Genomic DNA, 26,323 nt, shown 5'->3' with positions numbered 1-26,323 from the left:
TCATATTTTGTAACTGATGACAAGGGAACCTAAACAGCTATGCAACACATTTGGAGAAAAAAAAACAAAGAAGGAGACATGATAGAGAATGTTTCTGGGACTTCTGTTTATCCTTCTATTTATTCATATATTATGTGAAAGCATTATAAATGTACCTGAGTTTAAATAGCAATAAATTTAAAGCAGCTTAAAGGCATAAATATGTGAATAAAGCTAGCATCTGCTATATCTGGCACACATCAGTCCCAAATACTTCATTATCTATACATTAATAGAGTTAGAGAAAAAAAAGATTTTTGAATTCCTGTTATCTGCACCTGATATTCTGTCTATCTTTTATCATCTATTTTATTGCAATCTCTTCTCCACCTATTGTTTTCTTGCCCTTCCTTTGCTCTCCATGATCTTTCTCAAAGGGCAACATATGGTTTGGCTATTTCCTTGTCCTATGATGAACACCTGCCTGCTATCACTTCTACGTGGACCTTCTCAACTTACACATTTGAAAAAAATGCTTTTGTTAATTTTTTCCAATTGCTGTTTATGATATTTTGTTCCATCAACTATTATTTTAAGTTCTTCCTTGCTTTCTAACTTTTCTTCCCAAGTCCTCTACCCGCTTCACATCTTTTTTTACTTGAGGTATTGTGTAACTTGCAGTAAATAGAGCCTATTTTTTTTCTTTTGAGCTGCTGTGATTCTGTGGCAATCTGAATGGGGAACTAGAAATTTGAGTTAAGTACAGACGTTCGAGGAGCCTGAGGCAGAAGTACTTTAAGTATCCCACTGTACTAAAAGCCCTCAAGGGTGGAGAAATGCGGAAGGGGCTTAAAACATGTCGCAGTTCCAGAGACCAGCAGGTAGGGGGTGCTCTCCCACACTTCTCTACACATCCTGTGTGGTCCCTGAGCTGCCAAAGACTCCTGAGGTGAGCTGAATGGATAAACCACCCTTGACTGGCTGATGGGTATGGGCCACCACACTCCCACCCCCTTGCTGCATCATCACAGACCCTCCCCCTGACCAGTCCTGGCCTGGGTTTACAGGAGAACCCCAGGACATGTGTGAGCATCTGCCATTGTGACTTGCATGTGTCTCCATGTCCCAACCTGCCTGTACCTTACCATGGCATCCCACTATCCGTGCCCAAGCATGGAGACCCAGGAGCTGTGGTGGGTCCTGTTGCTTGCCTTGCTTAACACTCACCAGATGTTGCAGGACATCACATGTGCCCAGATGGACTTGATGTCCATCAAGTCACACTTGGGCACACTACTAAGCTTATAAGTATGCTGTGGGGGAAAAAAAACCTGCAGCATACTTATAGGCTCAGTAGCACCACTGCTGAAAGAGACTTGGGGGTCATAACTGATCACAAGATGAACATAAGCCACCAATGCAATGTCGCAGCTGGTAAAGCAAACAAAACTCTGGCTTGCATCCAAAGATTCTTCTCAAGTAAATCTCAGGATGTCATCCTCTTGGCCTTGGTGAGGCCACAGCTGGAGTACTGCTTCCAATTCTGGGCTCCAAAATTCAAAGATGTTGAGAAGCTTGAGAGAGTCCAGAGAAGAGCCACACATATAATCAGAGGGCAAGAGATTAGGCCTTATGAAGACAGGCTGAGAGCCATGGGACTCTTCAGCCGGAAAAGCACAGGCTCAGGAGGGACCCCATGGCTGCTTATAAGTACATAAGGGGTGTACATCATGACCTGTTCACCAGAGCACCTCAAGCAAAAACAAGGACCAATGGTCATAATCTCCCACAAGATCATTTTAGGCTGGACATAAGAAAACATTTGTTTACTATCCAAGCCCCCAAGACATGGAATAGGCTCCCTCCAGAAGTGGTGCAGGGACCTACTCTGGACTCATTTAAGAAATGTTTGGATGCTTATCTTGCTTGGATCCTTTGACCCTAGCTGACTTCCTACCCCTGGAGTAGGGGGCTGGACTTGATGAACTTTGAGGTCCCTATGAAATCTATGATGTGGCAGTAGTTTACCAAGGCATAATGGCTCATGACCACAAGTCACCAAGTGGCAGTCCCACACAGGGACACCCACCTCATTCTGAGCCTGCCAAGCATCATTGTCCTGGCCACTGACTTTCACATAGCCAACAAGGAAGAGGCCATCCAGGATGCCATGGCCACTGGGGTGCTCCAGCACCACCTCCAGACCATCAACACCAGCAGCAACTGGTGGAAGCAGATCATCATGGGCACCTGGGATGAACAGTGATCCCAGACCTTCTGTATGCACCAGGCCACCTCATGGACATTGTAAGCCAGCTGGCTCCCCATGTTACATGCCAGGACATTGGTAGTTAGCCACCTCTCACTCTGGACAAGCTTGTGGCCATTGCCAACATGAAGCTGGCCAACCCCACATGAAGCATTTACCACTATCTCACCAAGCTGTTCAGTGTGGGCAAGACCACAGCTGGAGAGACTAGCCGCTGCATCTGCCTCATCAACCCACAGGAAGTGGTTGCTGATTTCTGCTGTATGGGCCTGGAACCACTTGCAGGATAGTGAGTTGTGCCTGGAAGGTGGGCAGTGTCCCCGATGGCCCTGGCATTGGGTCTTAGGCAACCCAGAACCACTATCCTTGCTCACTGCTGCTCCCTGAAGCAGCACCCACCAGACACTTTTCTGCCTCCTCAGACTATGTTTCTGTAGCTCCCATGTGCCACATTTACCCCAGCACCCCACCATCCCTCAGCATCTCCCAGTCAGAGCATGGTGGGAAGCGTTCCCCTTTAGCTGCCATCTAGGGCTCCCTCCCCTTGAGGCCCCCATTCCTGTCACCCCGGGGAGTAGGTCTTGGAACAGGGCTTCTCATACTATAAAGATTGTTTTGCAGCATGTCCTACCTCTTCTGCACAGAAGGGCTATGGGCTCTCTGTGGGAGGCAGTTCTGGCACTAGTCAGGGGTGCTGTAGGTAGACCATAAGCAATCTATGACCCTGTGCATAAACTCCCTATCCTGGCACTGCAACTCTCTCAGCAGCTCAGCAGCCTGGGTTGTCTCTTCAAGGCTGCAGGTGGCTATCTGGAGCCCCCATTCATGCACCTTGGTAGCTTATTCCTGGGCATTGACAGTCTATTCCTGGACTTTACCAACATGTGTGTAAGCATTCCCTAGTCTGTCCATTTCCCCCATCCATATCTCAAGTCATACCTCCTGCTGGCCCCTCAGCTCCTTGTGCCAGGAGTCTGCAGTACACATCTGTAGCTCAGAGATTGCGAACAAGGCATGTAACATCTCTTCCTTACTTCACCAGCACCTTCTATGTATACCTTGCATGCACTCTGCAGGTATTTAGCTGCCCATCCTTGAGTCACAATTCCAGCTGCTGTGAGCTGGCCTCCCACACACAGATATGAAGCCTGAAGAAAAGACAGACTTGAAACCTTTGTGGGAGGTTGCAACTTTTAGTGATTAAAATGAGGTATAAAGAGAAGCATTTCAGACCTTCTCATCATTCAGCTGGGCATTCACATAGACACACCATGGGAGCTATGGTGAGTCCCCTGTGTGGACTCTTCCTCTTCCTGGGACCAGGAGCCACATAGCTTCTCTCCAACTTTGACAGCAGATACGATAGGTCCTGTCTGTGTTGTGGGTGGACAGCACCTGCAGTGGGACAGAGAAGTATTGCCATGGAGGTAAGGCCTGGATCCCTCTTCATACACTTCAGTAGCCATAGCTCTGCACTTGAACCAGAGTCCAGGGGACCCAGGCTCCCAAGGGGACTCAAACCATTCCTAAAGGGGGCAGGGACTGTCCATATCAGATAATGCTGGTAGGGCTCTTACAGTGCTCTCTTCCCCTTACTCATCTTACAGGAGAGACATTTCAGTGCTGGGTCCCTGCAGGAGTGTCACGTAGATCCTGACATTGCCAGGGTAAGACACAGCTGTGATGGTGAGGTTCTAATGGTACTATCCTCCTCTGTGCTTCCTTTACCATTACCTGACTCAGAGAATGTCTTCAGCCCCTGGCTGCCTCAGAAGACTCCTGCTATGCACTGCCCTCAGCTTTCCAGCACCATTTTTCTACTATGCCTACTCTAGAAGGGGTTGCCATGCTTTCAGGGGTTATGTTAGTGGGGGCGAGGGCTGGTCTAGGGCTGGGATGGGGCCACAACTCCAGGAAAAGGGGTGGTAGTTGGCCTCAGCAGTTGGTACAGTGACTGCCTGTGCTATGAGAATAGGAATCAGCTGGCATTCAATGGACTTTACCCATGGATCAGATCAGCGGGGAGGGGAAAAGTGCTGTTATGCCCTTTTCTAGCCACTCCAAGTGTACAACCTAGGAGTCACCCTGGCATCAGAAGCAGACCTGCTGAGATAATGGTTCTCACGTGGGACAGTAGCCATTACATCTGTCCCTGTTTTGGACTGGAAGGAAAGGAGGAATGAATGGAGGGTGCTCCATGTTATCTTCTGCCTCTGACCTTGGGATTCTCTATGCCAAAATGGCCTTATGGCAGTGCCAGCCAGGATGGGGCCATGTGCATCTGCAGTTGTAACCACATTTTATACTTTGCCTGTGGGGCTCAAAAAGCAGTTTTAGTGCCTTCCTAGTCCAGTTTGGAGGGAAGGGGAGCATTGATGAGTCTCACTTCTCCCCAGAGGTCAGCCTGGTCTTGAGGGATAGGATGGGGAGGTGTCAGTTAGACAGATTTATGTTCCTATTGAATGGGACAGGTGCCTAAGGCCAGAGGGTGGGGAGCCCTGGTATCTCAGTAGTGATCCAGAAGTCAGATTTCTGGTGTGCTTTGTGAAGGGGTTGGGGGGGGGGGGGCAACCCAGCAAAAGGCAACCCAGAAGAAGGTTGCCCCAGTGCTGGTGCTGGTGCTGATGTAGGAAAATAGACACCCTGCCTCCCCAGCAGCTTGGCTGTGGCTCACAGCTGGCTGGAGGGAAGACATGAGTCAGGGAGTGGAGGCTTCGCTGACTCCTGTGAGTGACAGCTAGGAATGGGGTTGACCTGGCACTTGGGCAGAGAAGATGATCTCTGGCCAAGACTAGAATGTTGTCCTGTGAGGGGAGAAAGGGAGGAGTGGGGTGCTGCATAGCCCCATAGTATTCTAGAGGAATACAACTTTTCTTTACTCACAGTGGGATCTGGCACAGATGTTCAGTAAAGCACTTTAACCTACAGAGCTTTGGTCTGATATCACATCTATCCAGGGTTAACTTAGAGCAGGATCCACTGTTTTTAAAGTGTTCTGTGTGCCCTGAACTTCTGTTCAGTCACACCTGCAGAGTGCTTTCTGTGTGCTTATCACACAATGTGTGTAATATCTGTACCTAGTCTTTATGACATCTTCTCTTAAAATTTAAAAAGCAGAAAAAACCTATATCAAGGTTTGATAAAATTAAAATCTGAAGAAAATAATGCAACAATATGGTAACCCCTGCATTATTTACACCGATACTCAACTCAAATGCCTAATTTTAAAATGAAAATGTTCTTTGGGTAAATCTGATATCTTTTATTAGATGAACTAAAATAGTTGGAATAATTCTTCTTTGCAAGCTTTCAGGTACAAACACCCTTCGTCAGGCTGAGGAAATATCTGCAATTGGTCTGTGCTCTTCCTGGATGGAATAGAAAAGAAGCCAGAGGCGAGTGTGTATGGGAGAAAGCCAGTCAGTGAAAATGCAAATTGAGGCAGTCAGTGGGTGAGAGACAGGTTGGTGGTGGAGGCGGGGAATGGGAATGTAGACCTGCTGTTAAGAATATAGCTGGTAAATAGCAGAGAGGTTACCTGGGTTGTCAGATATTAGGCAGGTTATAATGTATCATAAATCCAATGTATATATTTAGTTCATCATTTCTTGTATCCAGGAGGTTGATGAAGTGAAGTTCACAGGGTCGTCTGCGAAAGGTGTATGGTAAATTCTCTTTGAGGATTAGAACTGAGAGACTGGAGAGAAAGTGATTTTTTTGTGAGAACTGTGCCCCCCCAGGTAATTGTGCATTCTTGTTTTTGATTGATGATGCATTCAACTAGAATGGATTACCCAGGAAGTTGTAGAAATTCCATCTTTGGAGGATTGTAAAAGCAGGTTAGACACATATCTGTCAGGAATGGTTTAGGTATAGTCAGTCTTGTGTTGGAGTGGAAATAGATGAGACTTCTTGAGACCCTTTCCATACCTATTGTCTGTTAATTAACTTTTGTGCGTGCTGCACATTTTTCTGTAGACCATGCATATGTTCTTTATAGATGTTGTCAAGGGGAACTTAAGCAACAACTATGGTTACAGCAGCTTTGGTTCTTGGCTTCTTGGAATGTGTGAGAGAGGCAGTATGGGAATGTGAGAAGAGGACATTAACTGAATATTCATAGTTCAACCGGTTGACATTTAAACTGTGGTATTTATGTTTCAGCATTAACACTCAGAAAAAATGAACTGGAGCATTCACACATGCCAAAACCATTTTTTTCTGGCTGTCTGCAGGCCAAAGCAGTTATAACTGTATCAATGTAATCACAGGTCACAGCTTCAAAGTTATCCTCACCACTATGTCACACAGAAGGAATATAAGATTAAATAGTGTGCAGCATAATTTTACCTCCACTGGATGGGTTCTACAGCAGATCCCAGGGCTTGCGGGCCCTTGTGCTACTTACGTATACTCAGTACATTTCTGTCTAACCACACTGGTTTCTTTTGCTCTTCTGGTTTTAATGAAATTAATTTTCATAGTAGTGGCTGACCCAACTACATTTTAAATACTTTTACCTTCTGCAGTATAGATTTTTTGTGTATTGCTACAACAGGCATCTCTTGATGGTGCTGTCAAGTAGTCACTTCCCATAGTTTCCCCTCTGTACAGGCAAATTTGGGCTCTTGAGAGAGTATTTAGGCTGGGTCACCGGTCTCTGTAAAAGTGTTGTGTGCACAATAGAGTAGGTTCTCTGCCTTAGTCTTTGATTAGCCTGAGTTTCTGAGACACTGGGATCAGATTCCTAGAATCAAAGAGAGCCCAACAGTGCTTGTATAGACTATTGTTTTTCAGGACTGACATACCTGTGTAAATAAAGCAAGTTGCATTCAAAATATACCAGACTTCATGTAACTGATTTCTCTTCCACTGGGAAGCCAACCTGTGAAAACCCAACATCTACTACTGCTCAACAGATGCAAAGGTGGTGCTGGGGGTGGAAAAAGGGCAACATTATTGCTGAAATTCCAATTATTTGTCTTGTCTTGTAATTTAAAGGACAAGGACAGTATAACTAAAATTCTGTCCAATTCCAAAAACACATATTTGAAGAAACAGCTTCTTAGCACTCTTTATTGAACAGTGAACAGCGAACAGCATTATATTATCTGATCATGTGACTATCATCTGATCATATCTGATCATGACACTATCCTAATGCTTCATCATAACCAGATGACTGTGACCATTGTTGTAGTGGATCAGAGACAGATTCATCTGTCATTCAAACTTGGGTCAAGCAAGAATGAGTCATGACCCCAATTCTGTTGGCTTCAATTTGTTAAACATCACCCCAGTTTCTCATTAAGGATTTCATTGCTTCCAGAATTAACACTGAAAACAGCTGAAGGGCTCTTCAGTCTAGAAAGTTTCACTCAAAGACACAAGTATTCAAAACAACCATCCTTTACCTTCAGTATGCTGATGAATGTGCCATCCTTGCACATATTGAGGAAAACTTCCAGACCATGCCGTATCTCTTTGCAGAATCCTACTGAATTTGGGGCTGCTCTTTTAAAATTGAGAAGACTAAAGGGCTCTAAAGGGCTCTCTCAACCTGCTCCAGGCCATGACTGTAGTCCCCCTCCTCAAATTACTTGTGAGGGAAAGACCCTGTAGGTAGTTGAGCACCCTTACTTCAGTGCTGAGCAACTGCTCTCAGTACATTGATGAGGAAATCCAGCACAGCATCTGGTATGCAAATATCTCCTTCAGGAAATTGTTTTGGCATGTTTTTATTGATTGCAAGCTCCTGAAAGACACCAAAATCCAGGTCTAGAATGCAGTCATATCCACTCTCCTCTATGGACATAAAACATGGGTGACCTACTGTCATCATCTCAAGAGCCTAGAGAGGTTATCACTAACAATGCCTCCAGAAAATCCTCCTTGTAAAATGGATGCCCAGCTCTTGACTCCCAAAACAAGTACTCTACTCCCAGGTTAGTTGTGGTTTAAGGAAATGCTACAAGGACACTTCAAAGGCATACCTCAAGAAAAAGGACACTGACATTGAGCTGGGAGAAACTGGCTGCTAACTGATTCCAATGGTGCAACAGCCAGCATCGAGGTAAAGCATCTTGCCCTCAAAACAGAGAGAGTGGAGGAAGAAAAAGGAGAGAAATCCCAGCCTCTGGCCTACTCTCCCCTGTGGAAAGACTTCAACTTCTGCAGATGGATCTGTGGCTCAAATATTGGATTCTTAAGTCACCTCAAGACCCATCAATGGTAGAGATTATCCTTGAATTGAATGATTGCCAGTAATGAGGCTGCATAGTCCAGGGCTTTACTCCTATTCATCAATTACTTTAATCCAAACAGTATTTGCTGTATTTTGAAAACTCTTTAACCCCTATTAATTTAATTTGGAGTGGAAAAAGAAAGTTATTAAACCTGCTGACCAAAGAAGGGATATGGAATTACTAGAGAAAATGCATTCAAGCTAGCATTGTAGAGTACAGCAGCAGTAGTAGCAGACATGATATTTTCAGTTTTCATGGAAACTAGGCCTGTGTGAAGCAGCTAGTATTCACTTCAGATTCAGCTGATTCCGGGGACAGTGATTCATTCTGGTTATTCAAATCACTGTCCCAAATGGATTCAACAGGTCCCATTCCCTGGCTGGTCCCAGCTCTGCCTGGCCCCAATGCCCTGGCTCTTTAAAAAAAAAAAAAAAAAAAAAAAAAAAGCTCTGTATTCATCGGCTGCTGCCAGACAGGGGGCCAATCCCCCTGCCCCCCACTGCCCCATGCTGTGTGGGGGGGCTCTGCCACAATCCCCTATCCCCTGCCTGCTCTCTCAGGCCCCCACAATGTGGCTGCCCTGCCCAGCCCCAGCATCCTGGCTCTTCAAAAAAAAAACAAAAAAGCCTCACACTCACCGGCTCCTGCCAGGAAGGGGGCCAATCTCTGTTGCATCCCACTGCCTCATGCTGCATGGGGGGCTCTAGCACAAGCCCCCAGAAGCCCTGATGGCTGCTGCAGCAGCCGATGAGTGCAGGGCTTCTTTTTTTAGTTTTTTAAGAACCAGGAGCTGGGGCTGGGTCGGGCAGCAATTGATGGGGCTGGGAGAGTAGGCAGGGGATGGGAGCTGGTAGCAGAGCCCTCCATGAAGCATGGGGCGGTGGGAGGCAGCAGGGATTACTCCCTAACCTGGCAGGAGCTGGTGAGTGTGGGGCTTTTTTTTAAGTACTGGGACACTGGGGCCAGGCAGGGCAGTCAGTGATGTGGCTGGGACAGTGAGCAGGGGTCAGGAGGTGCTCAGGTGGGCTGGTGGAGCAGGCAGAGGATGGGGCCTGGTGGGAGTTCCCCCATGGTCCCCTCCCCCCTCCTCCAGCCCCACCCTGGCTCCCACTTACCAGCACGAAGTCCAAGTCCAGCTCCCTCCCTCAGCGAATGGGGAATGCCTGAATCTCCAAAGTTCTCCGAATCTTTTCCAAACCAATTCGGAGAGCTTCAAATCTATTTGGGTCTTTTTATTTGTCTCCTAACTTGATTCAGATTTGGAGATTTGGCTGCCAAATCAGGCCAAATCTCCTCTGAGTCAAATCAGCACTAAAGCTTTGCACAGCCCTAATGGAAACTATTTTAAACATTATACATGACCTAGGGTCAGATTAACATTATTTTAAGTAAGTAAAGATACAAATAGGCACCTAATGGGATTTTAAAGAGCCCCAAAATGATTTAGTTCTTTATGCTCATCATAAGAAAGACAGTTCATGAAATATAAGGAGGAGGGGAGAGATTATGCAAGGCTTGTTTTGTGGCTTGTTGTTTTGATATATTTAAAATAAATTCGCACAATCAAGTTATCACTGAACATATTGATAGAAGTGTGTCTGAAAAAGCTGACTGAAGAAATGGATTTTCTGTAAGGAGTAAATAAAAAATAGTGGGAAAAAGTAGTACTGATCTGCATTATGTTAAAAAAATGAATAACAGTCTGTAAATAGATGACATCACCTAGTTGTACAATCAGCTGAATAAACAGAAAACCAGGATACAATTTTTTTTTCACTTGTTAAAATGGGAAGTATCATTACCACCCTTCTGCTCCTTTTGTCACATTTCTCTTTTGCTTTATTTGTATCTCTGTTTCCCTCTGTAGCAGCATGATATCTGTTCTGTTGGCTATGTTATGATGCCTTACATTCCTTGCTTAACTCTGTCTTCTTCATAGGCTATATTTTTAAAGTAGCCATGTCCAAATATTTCAGAAATGCTGTAGTTTAGTCACAAGATTAATTTATTTCAATGCAGGAATTATTGCATTCGCTAGTCTATATAGGAGTTAAATTCAGTAGTCTATATAGGAGGTCAGACAAGGTGATCTCAGTGATCCCTCCTAGCCATAAAGTTCATGCATTTCAGTCTCTCTCCTCCCACTCTTATTTCTTCTCAAATGCCAAGTTTTCTCTGTGCTCCATAAGCTAAAGGTACTCATGGAAATGAGGTTCACATTTTTAAGAGCAAGAGTAATTAACTGTTGGAATAGGTAATCAAAAGATATAATAAAGTCTCTATAATCTGAACTCTTTAAAATGAAGACTGAATGTCATTGAAATGCACACTCTAGTTGAAGAAACCATTAGTTGGTTTGATACATGTAGTAATGGATGAATACTTTTGTGGCCCATATTATGTCTTGAAAATCACTCTAGCCTTAAAATCTATTAAACTAACATAGTGACATCATGCTGGGCATCCTTTCTACAATCATTTGAAGAGCAGCAGTACCAGAGATAAACCTTACCAGGCATAGATCTAACAGGGGTGCACTGGAGCACTTACACCCCTTGTTGATTCCTGATCTACCCAAAGTTTAAAACCAACTGCCTGGAAGTGGCAGCAGCATTTCTACTTAGGAAGTACTGAGGCAGTCACTTGACTTCATGGTTCATTATCTACACGGTACCTCCTAAAATCTTCATTCAGCAAGAGTTAATGACCCTCTGTTCTTTTTAATAGCCTCTATGTTCCACCGATCAAACTATCCTTTGTTCTTCAATTTTGCTATCTGTTATCTGTTCCTGGTAATGAAACTCCTATTTCACAGCCCCACAAACTGTTTTAACCTGATTCCAATGAAGTGGTATTTCTTTTTGCATCAATCTTAAACTGAATAATACAGCCCTAGGCCCTTAGCATATTAGTAAAGCTTCTAGTTTATTTTTAACTGGAGAAAAATATATATTGTTTTTATTGTGATGATGCACTTCACCATCCTCTCCCCCCACCCTTTTCAAACTCCAGGCCATCCCATGCCCTTCTCCCGTCCATTTAGGATGTCTGTATTGCACAACATGATCTTGTTTAGAGATATCTGAACTACCTCTAAATATGCTGCCTTGCTTATGTATGATAAACAGTATAGTTGCATTAGTGCAACACTCCACCTGGGTTAATTACCCCTGCTAACAAGCAAGGTCTGTTAGCTTGGGTGGAACAGCACACTAATATGACTATGAAGTTTCTTGGAGCCAAGATCTAGCAGGTTTAGGCACATATTCCTTCTAGCATGTAATCCAGAACTAAATACAGCAGTGGTAAGCAGACCATCTAGCTAATGCAGAAGGCATTGTAAACTTCAGGAATAAGTATTGTGGACCATTGTATCAAGGCCCTAAAAGACTGACTTAAGGTGAGGTGTTACTTTGGGACTTTGAACGAGTGGAAGGAACAAGGGTAGGGATGAAGCAAAGCTGAGCCAAGTATATGAAATTTGATTTATGTTCCTGAAGGGTTTTCATATGATTTCAGTGTAAATTCTGTGAAACAGGAGCTTCATTACCAGGAACAAATAACAGACAGCAGAACTGAATATTTACTGGAGTACAAATTCTATACAAACTGGAATAATCTTCTCATCTGTTTTGAGAGGCACTCGGTAGTATAAATAATAATAATTGTGAATAGGAATAATCATTGAGACCCAGTTTGCTTATCCCTACTATCACTGGACCAAAGTTCATGGTAATGATCACATGCAATCTGCACTATGGGTATTAGCAACTTCTTTCCAATTGCTGATAAGCATGATGTACCTCTCTTCCCTGTGCCTGGAAATAAAGGTACCCCATGGTGATGATGCTAGGCAGATTTAATTGTGCATGCTCAGAGAGAAAAATGACATCCACGTTCAGTTAATGCTGTCTACGGCAAGCTGACAGATCCCCAGCTGTCAACTAACCTCAAAGGCAAGTGTTCATGGCTCTGGCTTATGTCTGCTTGCATTCTGCCGATAGGCATTTATAGGCACAAGCCCATATTGGTCACAACATATTCTGACTGTTACTGAGAAATGTATCATCTGTATTATATGCTGTGTTCTTTAATGCTGTTACACAGTTAAAGATTATTTGTAGACAGGCACTGAGCAGGTAAAAAACTATTATTGTTTTGCTTGTGCTTCATGTGAAAGGGGACAATATTTATGACTGTGGGTCTTACCAAGCTGTTGATTTCCCCGCTTTCCCACCCCACTATAAAAAAATATGTATTTTTGTTCTGACTCAGATGGAGTTATAGTTATTATTTTAAATCTTTATTGGGGTTACTGTCTGCCATGGGACTACATGCCCACAAAATGACCTTACAGAAATACCAACTTGCATGGGAAAAAAGCAGAAGGCATGTGGCACTAATGTAATATTGCAGTCACGGAGGACTTTTTGGCAGAAGAAATGTCACTTGTGGTGTCCTGCAGGCTGCCTATTTAAACCCATCATTACCTGGCACCTATGATCTAGTGAAATAATCAGAACAGTCTATGAATGGGCAGAATGCCATACTAACAGATGAGCATGAATGTAGGTAACCAAGAGACCGTTCATATATATTAAATATGGGTTCAAAGAGCATACGTCTTATTTGGGGACATCAAAACAGCTGTCAAGTTTTCTTCTTATTGTTAAAAGCATATGTTACCCACATCAGATATTCAGACAAGAAGGGCTAAAGCCAGCTCCAACAGTTCTGCCAAACTTTGTGTGAATTGTTTTACTGGTTAAGCTCTCAACCGGAAAGAAATCAGATATTATATTCTGAACCTTCAGTTATTAAAGACATGAAATGTGAAGCTTGACTGCCCAGTTACTGTTTGTATTGATTCGAAATAGTACTGATTCAAAATAGCCTTATTGGTCTTCTTGCAAAAGAAACAATTGCAGAGGTACACAGGAAATTCTGATAAAAAAGGGATTCATTCTTCCACAGCCTTTTTACCATTTCCTGTTCTAATTTCTTTTCTGCTTGCCATGTGAAAATGAAATCTAGTTCTATTGACACATTTATGCTCTGCAACACACAATGCCCATTTATTTCATGTCTTATGTGAAGCAGGGGTGGGTAGTCAATGGGGTAGTCATTACAAATTAGCATGTAAGGCGCTGGTGACTCCAAGTACTAGCAGTCAGCAAAGTGTGCCTGAAAATATTCAGGGATCTGGTAATGTTTGCAAAAGTACTTAAAGCTTAGGATACGTATTAGAACTTCTCAAGACAGGAGTTAGACTGCAGATCCCATGAGAAACAACCTACGGGTCTCTCCATTGGTACATTTTGGTTAGGGATGAGGTATGAAAAAAATAAAATAAAAAAATCAAAGTAATATTGATTTTCCTTCACTACCTGTTCTGCAACATTCATTGCAATAACTAGATAGCAAAATGCTCCCAAACAGTGAAGCCCTGAGACAGTGAATAACAGTCTACTCCAAGATATGTTGCACAGCGTGACAGTGCCCCATAGACATAGCTAAGTTACTTCTAAACAAACTAGTTCAGACATAGGCAGTAGCCTAGCCCTAATAACATCATGTTCCATCTTAGATACTCATCCCATTTTCACAGCACTGTATTGTCCTTTGCAAATATACACATGCCTCTAATTGTGTCATACAAATACAAGAGCCATCAAACAACAAGAGTGGGACTTAAAGTCAAGCCTTCACTGAACTCCTGCAGCTATCAAACCTCAACAGCTTTGGAGCCTCAAAGCTGTTTTAATTTATGCTGACAGCTTTTTTAGTAAATCATGGGTGAAAATAAGCACAGCCAATGCAGTGTAGTTCAATCTCTTTCTAGTCTCTACTTGTGGAAGCTTAATAGCAGAGAAGCACAGAACTGAGCCCTCAGTATATATACATAACCATGTTTCTTTTTGTTGTTTGCAGTCAGCTTTGAAAAAAAACTTTCTGCAGCTGAGAGAGCTTTTTAAATAGCTTAGTAGAGGCCAAAGTTTTTTGGAAATGTGAGACTAGATATCTATTCTTGGTTCTGCAGGTGTTTCGTTTATTGTGAAGAAGTGACAGCCTCTTCACATTCAGATCTGATTTTTTTTTGATTGCACTGCCTTCATATCTTTAACCACTAGATTGCAAAACCTCTCATGGAAAGTATTTTAAACCTTTGTACTTGGGCCTGCTGTAAAAAGTAGGCTATTGATCTTGACTCACCTTTGAAGCATTTTGAGTATAACAAAGAAATATCCCTATGCAAACTATTATTTTAGTCTTGATTTTTTTTTTTGGATGCAATGGCAAGGCACAGAGAAGTTATCAGCTTGCTAGAAGATATTAATCAGAAGATGTCTGGTTGTAGAATAACATAAGATTCATTATAAATCATTTTTAATTTCAAGTTGGGCTAGACTGCATGTGATGTTTTGCTAAGTTAACTGCATTGTAAACATGATACCTTGTCAGATACAAACCAAATTGGGCATATTTTTTCAGCCTGCATGCTATTCCAGGGAGCACTTCAGTGAAGTATTGCATACTTGCTTCTTGCACGCTACACTCCAAAGATGTGATGTAACCACCCATATAGAAGTTGTGGGGGCACGGTAATTAGTACGTCCAACATAGATCTCCACTTACTTGCACTCAAGACCATACGGGGGGCATCCATATTCTGTTTTTAAGGTATGATGCATGGAGCATTCATGCCATATCTTTACTGTGGTGCTCAATTGCTTGGTTCAGTGGAGGTGTGAATAAATCTTAAAGGTCCAAGCCAGCTCTGATCTCAGACAACTGCTGCAACACTTACTCTGGTAGTAAACTTTTCTTTTTTTTTTAAAAAAAAACGCAAAAAAATTTGGGTTGTGTTTTTGGTATGAACTTGGATTGGTTCCTATTTAACTCAGATTAGTTCACCTAATGTTAGCTGTGAGGTGGTATTAAGTAAGAAATAATTGTGACAATAGCAAGCTTTGTTATGCTGTCTGTAAGTGAATGTTAAAGTCAGTGGTCAAATATTTCAAAACTTTCTGATGAAAATGGGTAGCTTAAGTCATCTATAGACATATAAATGAGGGGCTTGATTTAAAGAAATACTGGGCACTACTGACTGCATTGGGTACTGTAAATACTAAGCACTTCTGAAAGTCGAGGCCACTGTCTAAGAGTTTAAGCCTGGATTCAGCTAGTTACCTTTAGGCCTTTTAATTTGCAAATGTTGGTTAACATTTCTAACTTAAAGCATAAAGCACTGTGGTAAGCCAGAAAATCCATTTCTATAAAACAGTGTTTTAAAAACATAAACAACATGGATTTGAAAGCAAAAGCTGTAAGTGAAATATTATCAAAGACTCAGTTGCCTAATTAGTGAAAAACAGATCATAAAGAAAAATTACTCATGAATCTATTTTAATAAGGGCAGGCTTGTTTAAAATACTCTATATAGAGTATGTAACTACCTCATTATTCTTTGTTCAGTACAGGTATGTTTTGCAACACCTTCTGTTAACTCTTGGGATTGGGTATATCTGAAGCATCAGCAGCATAACTTTGCCTGAAATGCTGGGCTCTGAACTCAGCTACAGTTAAATATTCAGCAGGATACTCCATCTCTTACTAGACTCATGTAGTAGTTATGAAAGATTAATTCAGTGTTACATTCCTGTTTAATGAAGGAGTTGAAGTAAGCATTGCCATTGAACATTCCAGACTTCAGGTTTAGAAGATTACAATTTTATTATGCTTTGTAAAGGGCATGTGTGATAAGTGAGCTGTATAGACTTTATAATATTTAAAATGAAATCTCTCTCTTTCAGGAAATCCTTCCCTAAATTGTTGCTACGCACATATATTCATATAAGTGTGTCTATTGCCATTGTAACAGTATGTTCCATCCTTATCTTGTCTGGAGAAGCAATAAATAGTATATTGATCAATCAAAGGCATTGAGCCACAAAATAATATGTTTTCACATGTTAGGGTTCACAGCTGTCCTTTACCTGGTTCTCATTAATGGGGGAAATTAAAATACAAATATTCAGTGGTGGTCAGATGTGAATGAGGAATAGCTGAAAAATAACACTAATCTGGGTAAGGAACTTTTCTTTTAAGCAATGATTTATAATAGACCTGTCTTGAGGAACAGATATTTAGGCAGTAGCCCAAAATACTCCAGCCTCTGTTCTTCATTATATGTTTACATTTTTTCCTTCCCAAACCTCCTTCTATCTTACATAATACAAATTCATATTTATGTTTGGGATCCCTCAGCATTATTCTAGAAACTCAGTTGTCCAAGTTGTTGTCCTGGAATTATTTATTCATACTATGAATGTTAAACAAACAATAGATGCAGTACATGGTGCTTCTTTGGTTGTGTCTGTAAATCTTACTTATTTAATGCAACTTATAGTTGTCCTACCATGCTTTACACGCCAGGCTAATCCATGTGAATATCTTTCCTTAACACTACTAAATGCATAATCAAGGAAGAGAAAGATAATTAGCTGTGTTAGTCTGAAGTCAGGCAGGGGCCAGGGTATGCATCTTATAGGGCATATCTACATGTGTATTTACACGTACCTAAATTGAATGTGCATTTGGTTAAGGAACAATAATGTGATCAAGGTGCATTAGGTGATTAATGTGCATTAAGCCACATTAAATTTGGGCATGAATAGCTAAGTCTCATTAGTGCACACGCAGATGCGCATTAGTATGTCTTCGTGTGAGCTAATGTGACTTTGGTATTTGCGGGTATCCAATTTAGGCTCACGTAGCTTTAAATCACCATTTTACATGTGTAGACATGTGCCCTTAATACATCTTATATATGGGGATTTCTGGCTAAGCCCGCTTAAAAGAAGCACATGTAGATGCACCCATAGACTAACTAAATCAGAGATGTATAGCATAAGCCCTCATAAACTTAAACGTACTTCAGCAGATGCTGTGAAAGGACATGCAGAAAGCCATGTATAAAATGGAAAGTGTGATTAGGATACAAAAGGGAGGAAGGAAAGGAAGGGAAAGTGGTGAAATGGGGAAGGAAAGCAATATTGAAAAAAGGAAACAGCAATAAACCCATAGAGACATTTGGTTATAAAAGCTAATTCAGTAATGGGATAATCCATAGTTCCTGTTTAAACTATACTTAACATAATCCAGTCTGTGGATAAATTCTTGTTCTGCAATTTTCAGTTCAAGTTAGGTTTCAAAGTTTATCTATGTAAGAACAGCTACACTGAGGTCAGTGATGGAATATCCAAAGAGATTTAAGTATTCTGTCAAAGGCTTTTATGTCCTTTCAGTACTGATGTCATATCGGTATTCATTCGTTCTTGCATGTAGGGATCATTTCATCAGGCCAGCGTAAATAACAGAGGGCCATTGTAAGCAGATGATTGCACATATGATGTTGGTAGGGTTACAGGTAAAATAAATCTTAGGTTCAAATCTGTGTTATTTGGTCTAGTGATGTGGTCTGTGTTGATGACGGGGTACAGGTGGCATCTGGGTCTATTGCAAGGCCTGGTGCCTTGGTGAGTATGGGAGTTAGATAGCCTGTTGCTGAAGTGACATCATTTGAGGTTGAAGGACTGTTTGAAAGCCAGGACAGGTTTGCCCCCATTTTTACCTTCAGATAGTTGCCATTTTCTAGAAGGGTAAGAGGTCATGAATGATGTGTCCAAAGTGTTCAAGCTGGGACTGTAGGTGACAAGCAGAAGGATTCTGTTTCTCTTGTCCTGGGTTGAAATTGTATCATGTCGGCATGATGTCTGAGTGCATCTCTGTAGATTTAAGTAACAAAAGTTTGGGGATTGTATTGTAACTATAGTAATCCCTGTTCCATATCCGTAAGGTTGCATCCCATCCAATGGAATCAGAGCATAGATTGTTGTAATGTACTTTGGGCTTGGTATGACATGCCAGGCATTATTTTGTGTAAGGCAGTTTATTATGGATTAAGTTTATGCTACCAATGTAGCTATTATTTTAGCATTATTATGTTTTCTCTGTCTAACCTGAAATTCCATTGGTAGTTTTTATTATAACCCATTTCACTAAAAATTTAAAACTAGATTATAACCACTGCACTTCCATATAAAGAAGTTAAAAGCCTCTTTATGCCTTTAGACAGCCTAGGTTCCAATTTCTCAACAATAAGGTTATCAGCTGACTGTCTTCTTCCCTGAAAGATATTTTGAAAGAATGTGGTAAAGCACATAGAATAAGCCAAGTCCTCTTTAGTCCATCCCTTTCACATGCTGGCTAGTGGAACTCATCCAGTAAAAGGAGAAATAATTGTGTATAAAGCAACAATGAGGTTTGTCTTTCTTTTTAATTTAGCAAAAAGAAGTGCCACTTTCATATGTCCTGGTCATTCAAGCATCTGAACACTGGTAGTTACCACTGCATTCTCAGATCCTTCTATGTCAGTCAATATGATTATTCTTCAGATTAGTTGTTTCTTGAAGGATGGAAAAAATGAAGGGCTGAAATTCAATAATCTTGTCTGTTTTGGAACACTGATTAACTGTCCCACAGTTCTACTGTCAGAAAGCCAGGAACTGCATTAGACCCTTATTGTCATTACCAGCAGATAGAAGAGCTAACTACTTAAGCAAGGGGCTAGTGATAGGGGATGCTGACTAAGATTAAGGAACTAAGTACTGTAGAGCAATGTATTTCCTATAATATAAAATAGCTGTGATAGATGTACTATACAATGTTTTATCAGTAAAATATGGGATTAATTTGATGTTCTGCTTGAAGTTGATACTCTAAGATCAGAATAAAAAGAACCTTTCTTTTGTCACTTAACAGAGACACCCATTTACCACTTACTCATAACATTTCAGAGCTCTGGAGATAGCTCATTTTACCCTTCTGGATCAGCTGGTATTTAGAATATCATAAAGTCCATAAATGATGCATATTGACAGCGGAGGGGGGCACAACTCTGGACCACCATGCCTACTGCTGCTGGGCCCTGGCTCCAGCTAGGCTGCAGTTAGTACAGAAATCTGGGAGGGCACATGTCCCCTGTGCCCCACCATGCATCACCTCTGATGAAGTCCATATTCAATAGGGTGAAAAAATCTTGTAGATATGTATGGAAGTGACAGCCCAACTTAATGTAGTATATCCACTTGCATATATCATAATTACATTATCCAATCAAGATTACTCTTTTTAAATTGCTAGCATTCCCTGTGCCAGGAAATAGTGTCAAATAGACTGTGTTTGGCATAGATAAGATGTAAACATGTTTTTTTGCTCCATGTTTGCCTCTAGACAAAATAATTCCCAAGTGACACATTTGAAAACCATAACTATTATTTGTGTGTAAGTAACTTCGTGAATACTTTAAATCCATACACAATTTCATGTACTTTCACTTGGGTTTATCTGTTCACGTACCTCTTACCACTTGAACACAAGCATTTGCTTTTCAGCAGAGATACAAATGACATGCATAAGCAAAGGTGCATTTGACCAAGTAGGAGTGGTTTGACAACAATGTCAATCTTGACACTGAAGCCTTAGTTGGTTCCACGATCTGCCTTTCAGGACTACAATGATGAAATTCGTCAGGAACAACTGAGAGAACTGTCATATTTGAATGGTTCTGAAGATTCAGCACGTGGACGGGGAATTCGAGGAAGAGGAATCCGTGTAGCACCTACAGCTTCTTCAAGGTATGTTATTTTGTACTTTTATTCATGCTACAGAAGCCCAGCCCATGGTGAAACACCATGACATTTAAAAACATGATTTATGATACAGTTAACTAAATAATTGACTCATGGGTGTTGGATGCCAGAGGAGGAGTCCCCTCTCATGCTTTAGCCCAACAGCCTAGTGATTAGGGCACTCACCCAAGAAGTAGGCAATTCAAGTTTTAGGCCCCCTTCATCCAGAGATGGTTTGAACTCATATCTCTCTTACTTTCCAGCAGAGTTCTGTAACCACCAGGCCAAGATTAGGCATTATCTAGTTCCTTTTCCAGTCTTCCTCTTGAAATTCACCCCTGGACAACAAAGAGAGGGGGGTATGTAGGACCAAAAGGAAGAGGACAGTTAGAGGATATGTGGTTCAGGTGGCTCCTGTTCCGAGAGGGAGAGGACATGGGTGCTAGCCTAGATATTTGTTCCCAATGGAGCAGAAACTTCTCCACTTTGCTCAATCTATTTTATCCAAGCACTATAAAATGTAAGTTGCAGAGGCTTAACTTCAATACAAGGCAGACCCTCAACCAGGGTCTGATAAGGCCTGACATGTGGCCTGGTGGTTTCAGTGACGTTGGGGAAATACAAGCCTTCTATATATGTACAGGGAGGCTGCTCCGTTGTGCTGTAATTGAGTCTGCTGGAGCATGGAAATTACCATGTGTGTCAGCATCACGTGTATCAGCGTCCTGTTTGACAAGCTTTAGTTTAAAGCACCCTGCCACCATTTTTCAGCCCTGGGACACTGATACGTGTCATAATCCCAGCACTTTTAATTAATGCAGCTCTCAGAGCTCTGCTAATTAAAGACCCCCCACACATACCTCCTGGCCTTCCAGAACATGTCTATAAACACCAATAGAGTCAAACTCCTTCTGGGTGAGGGGAGATATAAACTCAGTATCCTGCTTCTTGGATAAGTGCCCTAACCATTAGGCCATTGAGCTAAAACATGGGAGGACCCTCCTCATTTTTGCTGGGCTACAGTTTTGGGGCTCAAACTCAGGTATATGCATCTGGTATGCTGTATGAATTCTTATGCATCCATGTTGCACATGAAATAGTTTTGCAAACTGTTGTAAGTACCAAGAACAGCATTTGTATAGCTGTGTAAATATTGTTTAAGTGAAATGGAATTCTGCCCTGCGTCCCACTTTTCAGTAGGAGCACTTCATTTGTAGTGGAGGTTCTACACTATTATCAATGTTAAAATGTGGCTTGATAAAAGAAATGCATTCTATGCCACAGTCAAAGTGAATTTCATACTGGATAATAATTCAGTTGTCTAGGGAAGGGATCACATTTACATTACTGTATTGTAAGACTAATGCACTCTTGTGTGCTGTAAAATAATGAATCATAATATTGACTCCTCAGCATTAGTTAGTCTCTGCAGCTTTTGCTGAAGTAGACTGGGCACTACATCATTAGAAGAGATCTCTTCCTGACCTTCTATGTTATTTCTTGCCTGTGCTGTATTATTTTAATGTAGCGTCGCCATTTTAGTAGTTCTGGCTGTTCTACTATTGTTTTGGCAAAGGCAGAGTAGAGGACATGAGGTTTCAGTTTTTTAAAGAATTTTTTAAAAAGATTTTAAGATTAAAATCTGTCCTTTCCCTTGTATTGAAATCCATATGTAGCCTAATGGAAGATATTGTCTTGCTTTTAAATATAGTTTTTAAGAATCGTTATTCTCTCAAGGAATATTTAAAAAAAAATACTTTTTTTTGTAGGACTTACAAAAACGCTGGTGTTCCAGTCACAGTAAAAGAAGAATAATCTGGACCCTCCTCACAGTGCTTATAGGCATAATTGATTCTATTTAATCACAAGCAGGGAGGTAAACAGAGCAGAACCATATTGGCTTTTACTTTATAAAATATAAAAAGAAATCAATGGCTGATAAGCAAAAAAGGGGCAAAATCAAAGAGTGCAAGAATATTTTCAGCCTAAAACACTATTAAAAACAAATGAGTTAAAAATATTCTTAACAATACAAAAGCAGCATATTTGAAATGTAATATAGTAGGTCCTCAACTAGATTAAATTAGTGCAGCTCTATTGACTTCAGTGAAGCTCTGCTGAAGTGCACCACCTAAGGATTTTCCCTGTGACTTCCTTTAACAAGTTTATATCCTACAAAAGAGAGTTTTTCAGTGGTTATGCTCTTCCAAAGGAGGCTCAAGTATGAGTAATGCATCCCTTGCTCAGAGAAGTACCCTGAGAGCTAGTAATCAACTGCTTCTTTGACTAACAGATTCCTCTGCTTCCTTCTTGCTAGCTAGCATAACTCGGTGGATGCAATGTAGTTCAATGTTGGGGCTTCAACCCTACTTCCATTCTTTTATCTCTCTGTGCATAATGTACCTGGAAAAAGGCTAGAAATAAAACTCTGCTCTCCCCCTACCTTCTGCAACTGCAAAATCAGGAGACTGATAAGAGGGGAAATGTCTTACTCTATTTTATATCATTTCATTTTCTTCCAGGGCTTGGCCAAAATTTCTGTCTCCTGAATTCCCCAGCAGCAAAATGAACATAATAATAACCCACTGCCACAAAGAGCTTTGCAACTGAGAGATGGAGGTCTTAATCTCCCCTCATGTTAGCTGAACATCAGTGTAAGTCCACTAAATTAAAGGAAATTACTCTCATTTGCACTGGTGAATGCAGGAAAGGAATCAGGTGCAAGAGGGTTACTAGACAAATATGCAAAGTATTTGTATTTGTAGTAATACTGTCACCCTCTTCTAAGCCATTGTTAGACATGTTCCAAGAGTTTTTGATTAGGTGATTCTCAGCTGCTGCTAAAAACATGGAATTATATAATGTTTACAACAGTAGTAAGAGAATAAGCTCCTTCAGACAGGTTTTTGTCTTTAACTCAAAATAAATTAATTTAACTTCCATGTTTCTCTTAGGGGACGTGGGGGTGCAATTCCTCCTCCCCCACCTGGACGAGGTGCCCAAGCACCTAGAGGGACACCAGTGACACGTGGAGCACTCCCGGTGCCTCCTGTAGCCAGGGGTGTCCCTACCCCTCGAGCAAGGGGAGCTCCAGCTGTGCCAGGCTACCGACCACCCCCTCCTCCAGCACATGAAGCCTATGAAGAATATGTAAGTAATTGTATGTGTTAATAATAGATATGAGCAAAGTTTTGGCTAGCTTGAGTTGCTTTCTAATTTAAGGGCTCTGGGCTAGTAGTTGCCTGTCACTATGCTACATGCCCTGTATAGCTTTAAAAAACTCAAGTGTTGTCTGGGCCGCATAGTGTCTGCAAAAGCGTAATTTAAGCAGTGAAATAATTTTATGGCCTCTTCTAATTTTACACTCATTAGCTTTGGGTATGAGTAGAATACTTTGGCTGAAGCTGCGTACCTCACAGAAGAACAATAAAAGTATTCCCAAGAGCATACCATGGGCAAAAAACATTAAGTGATTTTTAAGGACGTATTATATAAGTGTATCTATTATGATGATTTTTTTGGTGTATAGTTCAAATTACTTATAGCTTACATGTGTCTCTACTTGTATTCAAACCTTAAGCTCTCATGGGTACAAATAGGGCAAATAGAAATTAAAGAAAACTGAGATGCGATACATATTTAACAAGGAGGAATATTAACTGTCACCTTCTCTTACAAGGTATTAACAATAATTGTGTTGTAAACATTAAAGCTTCCAAATGATCTGTGTTAATGGTTCCTCCTGGAACTGTCACCATAACAACGAACATTTAAATAGTGGGAATAGTATTATCAATTATAATATCTGACCTTTTCAACTATGGTAACTAAAAATATTTCATGAACATTCCTTCCCCTCCACTAATTTTGATTTAAAACTATCCATCGAAAAAAAGTGATGAGAAGATAGACATTAGGTTCATTACGTTGTTCTGCTGGAAAAAGAGAAGGGAAATTCACAATAAAAGATATTTAGTTAACAGAGTTTTTCAGTATCTTGCCTATCCACATTTACAGATGCCAGCCTTTTCTAGCAAAATGAAACCTAATTGTTCTTGAACTAACCTTCAGATACATAAAAAGGAAAATAAACTAGTCCATATTGTGTCCATCAGATGTGTATATTTTTCTACTATTTACCCAAAAGCTCTTTTTTGTCAAAAATCTTAGCCATATACGGTAATTTAAAAAAAAAGAAGCTTTCTTTTCTACATTCTAGCTATGTTTTGTCATAGTATACTAAAGCAAATTCCTGTTGGTTGGAAAGTATCGCCTTTGAGTTCAAAGCAAAAATAGTTGTTTCCCTCATCAGTGTGCGTGCATGTGTGTGTACACCTGTGCCTGGGGGAGGACAAAGGGTGTGGTAATTAAAGAAATTACAAGGTAGGTTCCTTATTATTTGCAATTACATAAGAGGTTTGTTGCAGTTATAATACAATTGTTGTATGTCGCAAATGGAAAAAAGAATTATGGAAGGCTAATATTAGGAAGTATAAGAGAAAGCTGAGGCATTCAAAGTATGTGATACTAGGAAAACATTTATCCAAATCCAAAACTTCATAAAGTTACTAAAACCTCAAAGCCAGTCAACTATAGATACGTTATGCTTATTTTATTTTCTATCTGATTTATCTTAAAAAATATGTATTAAATTATTGTCAGGGGATTTCTTCCTGCCTTGATGTTGTATTTTAAAGGTCAGCTTCCACATCTAACTTTTAGGAATTGTTTCCCACCTTGCCTATTTAGTTGTTTATGGGCCAAGTGCAAACTTTTAGTGATGGTGGGCTTTAAGTCTTGGATCCAGAACCTAGAACGCAACAGCTAGAGGTATTTTGACTTCCCACTGGCTTTTGTTCGAAAGTTGGCATACAAAAACCAGTGGTACCTTGAAGAGACTGAAGGTATTGTAAATACAACCCCTCTTGGTTTCAAGAATGCCAGAAGTGAGATTGTTTAATCCTGTGCATTTTTCCAGGTAGAAGTTCAGGTATGCACCTCAAATAAATATCTGTGTTTTTAAATAAAGTATTAGGAACAAAGACTCTACTTTTTAAATGAAACAACCTATGTGTTTTTAGTCTAAATTTACCTCCCACATATGCTGCAGCATTATATATGACTGAAATGAATTAAGGAATTTTATATATTGACTATCAATGAATGACTTATCTGTGATTGCTGCTGCCCATAATTAAACCTAGAGCTAAGAGAATAATTCACAATTAGTTTATTTTATCCAACAAATTTAGCTACATATTCTGCTAATGGGCTATCCATGAGCGTCTTACAATTTCCATTTGTATTGTTGATTTTTTTTTGCAAGAGGAGTTTTCCTGACCCATTGTTTCCACGTATTCCGTTCATTTTATTTGAATAGTCAAGTGCATGACTGTCCAAGTAATGTCAGTTATTGTGACTTGGTACTTCAGATTTCATGCTGGAAACTCTGTTGTTTTAATGTCCAGATGGAAAGCAAACCTTGAGAGAGAAAAGATCATAATTCAGGCATATTCACTGAAAATTTGAACAAGTATTTGCTGGTTATTTTAAAATTATTTGCTCAAATCTAGTTCCATATTTACTCAGATCTAAAGCATGTTTTTCTACCCCCTTGATCAGCATAGGGGGCAGGGTCCCCTTGTCTTAGATTCATATAGAAAAGGAGGGGGGGTAGGTGGCTGCTGTGACTGTAACTCTGGCCCTTAGGCTGGGTCGGGACAGAATCAGAACCACAGCAGCCTCCTGCCCTCCCCACCTCTGCTTGCCATCTACAGCTTCTGCACCCCCTGCTCCAGTATTATTAAGATGCAGTAGTATGCAGTAACAACGCTAAAAAGGTGTTTGCAAGTGGTACTGAGCAGTAACCCTGGTTACTGTGCATTATGTAGTACTTGATTATATAAATACTAACTAAATGTGCAGTAACCACTGTGCAGTAGGATCTCATGTAGAGGTGCCCTCTGTGTACAATGTAGTGAATTAGGTATAGGAGTTATATATTGAATTGTGTAGTAATAGTTGTCTGCCTAAAATCTACTGCCTAGAATACCTTTTTTAGCTGCTAAAACAATATAGTAAAAGTTTATTTTAAGAATTACAGCCTTTTGAAGATTGTCTAGTCTACTATTTTTTTA

General features: G+C 40.8%; 1 protein-coding gene across 3 annotated transcripts in view; it reads left to right on the top strand.

Annotated features, from left to right (window-relative positions):
* The window catches only part of KHDRBS2 (KH RNA binding domain containing, signal transduction associated 2), a 736,982-nt gene that overhangs the window by 447,339 nt on the left and 263,320 nt on the right, over positions 1-26,323 (top strand). For all 3 annotated transcript variants that reach the window (XM_090034488.1, XM_090034497.1, XM_090034495.1), the window contains exons 5-6: positions 20,065-20,192; positions 23,141-23,336. In XM_090034488.1, coding sequence (XP_089890614.1) covers positions 20,065-20,192; positions 23,141-23,336 — 324 coding nt within the window. The remainder of the gene's footprint in view (positions 1-20,064; positions 20,193-23,140; positions 23,337-26,323) is intronic.

This window comes from Crocodylus siamensis, chromosome 1 (assembly GCF_052110815.1).
Source record: "Crocodylus siamensis isolate JL-2025a chromosome 1, ASM5211081v1, whole genome shotgun sequence".
Classification (NCBI taxonomy): domain Eukaryota; kingdom Metazoa; phylum Chordata; order Crocodylia; family Crocodylidae; genus Crocodylus; species Crocodylus siamensis.
This window is presented reverse-complemented; position numbering and strand designations above follow the sequence as displayed.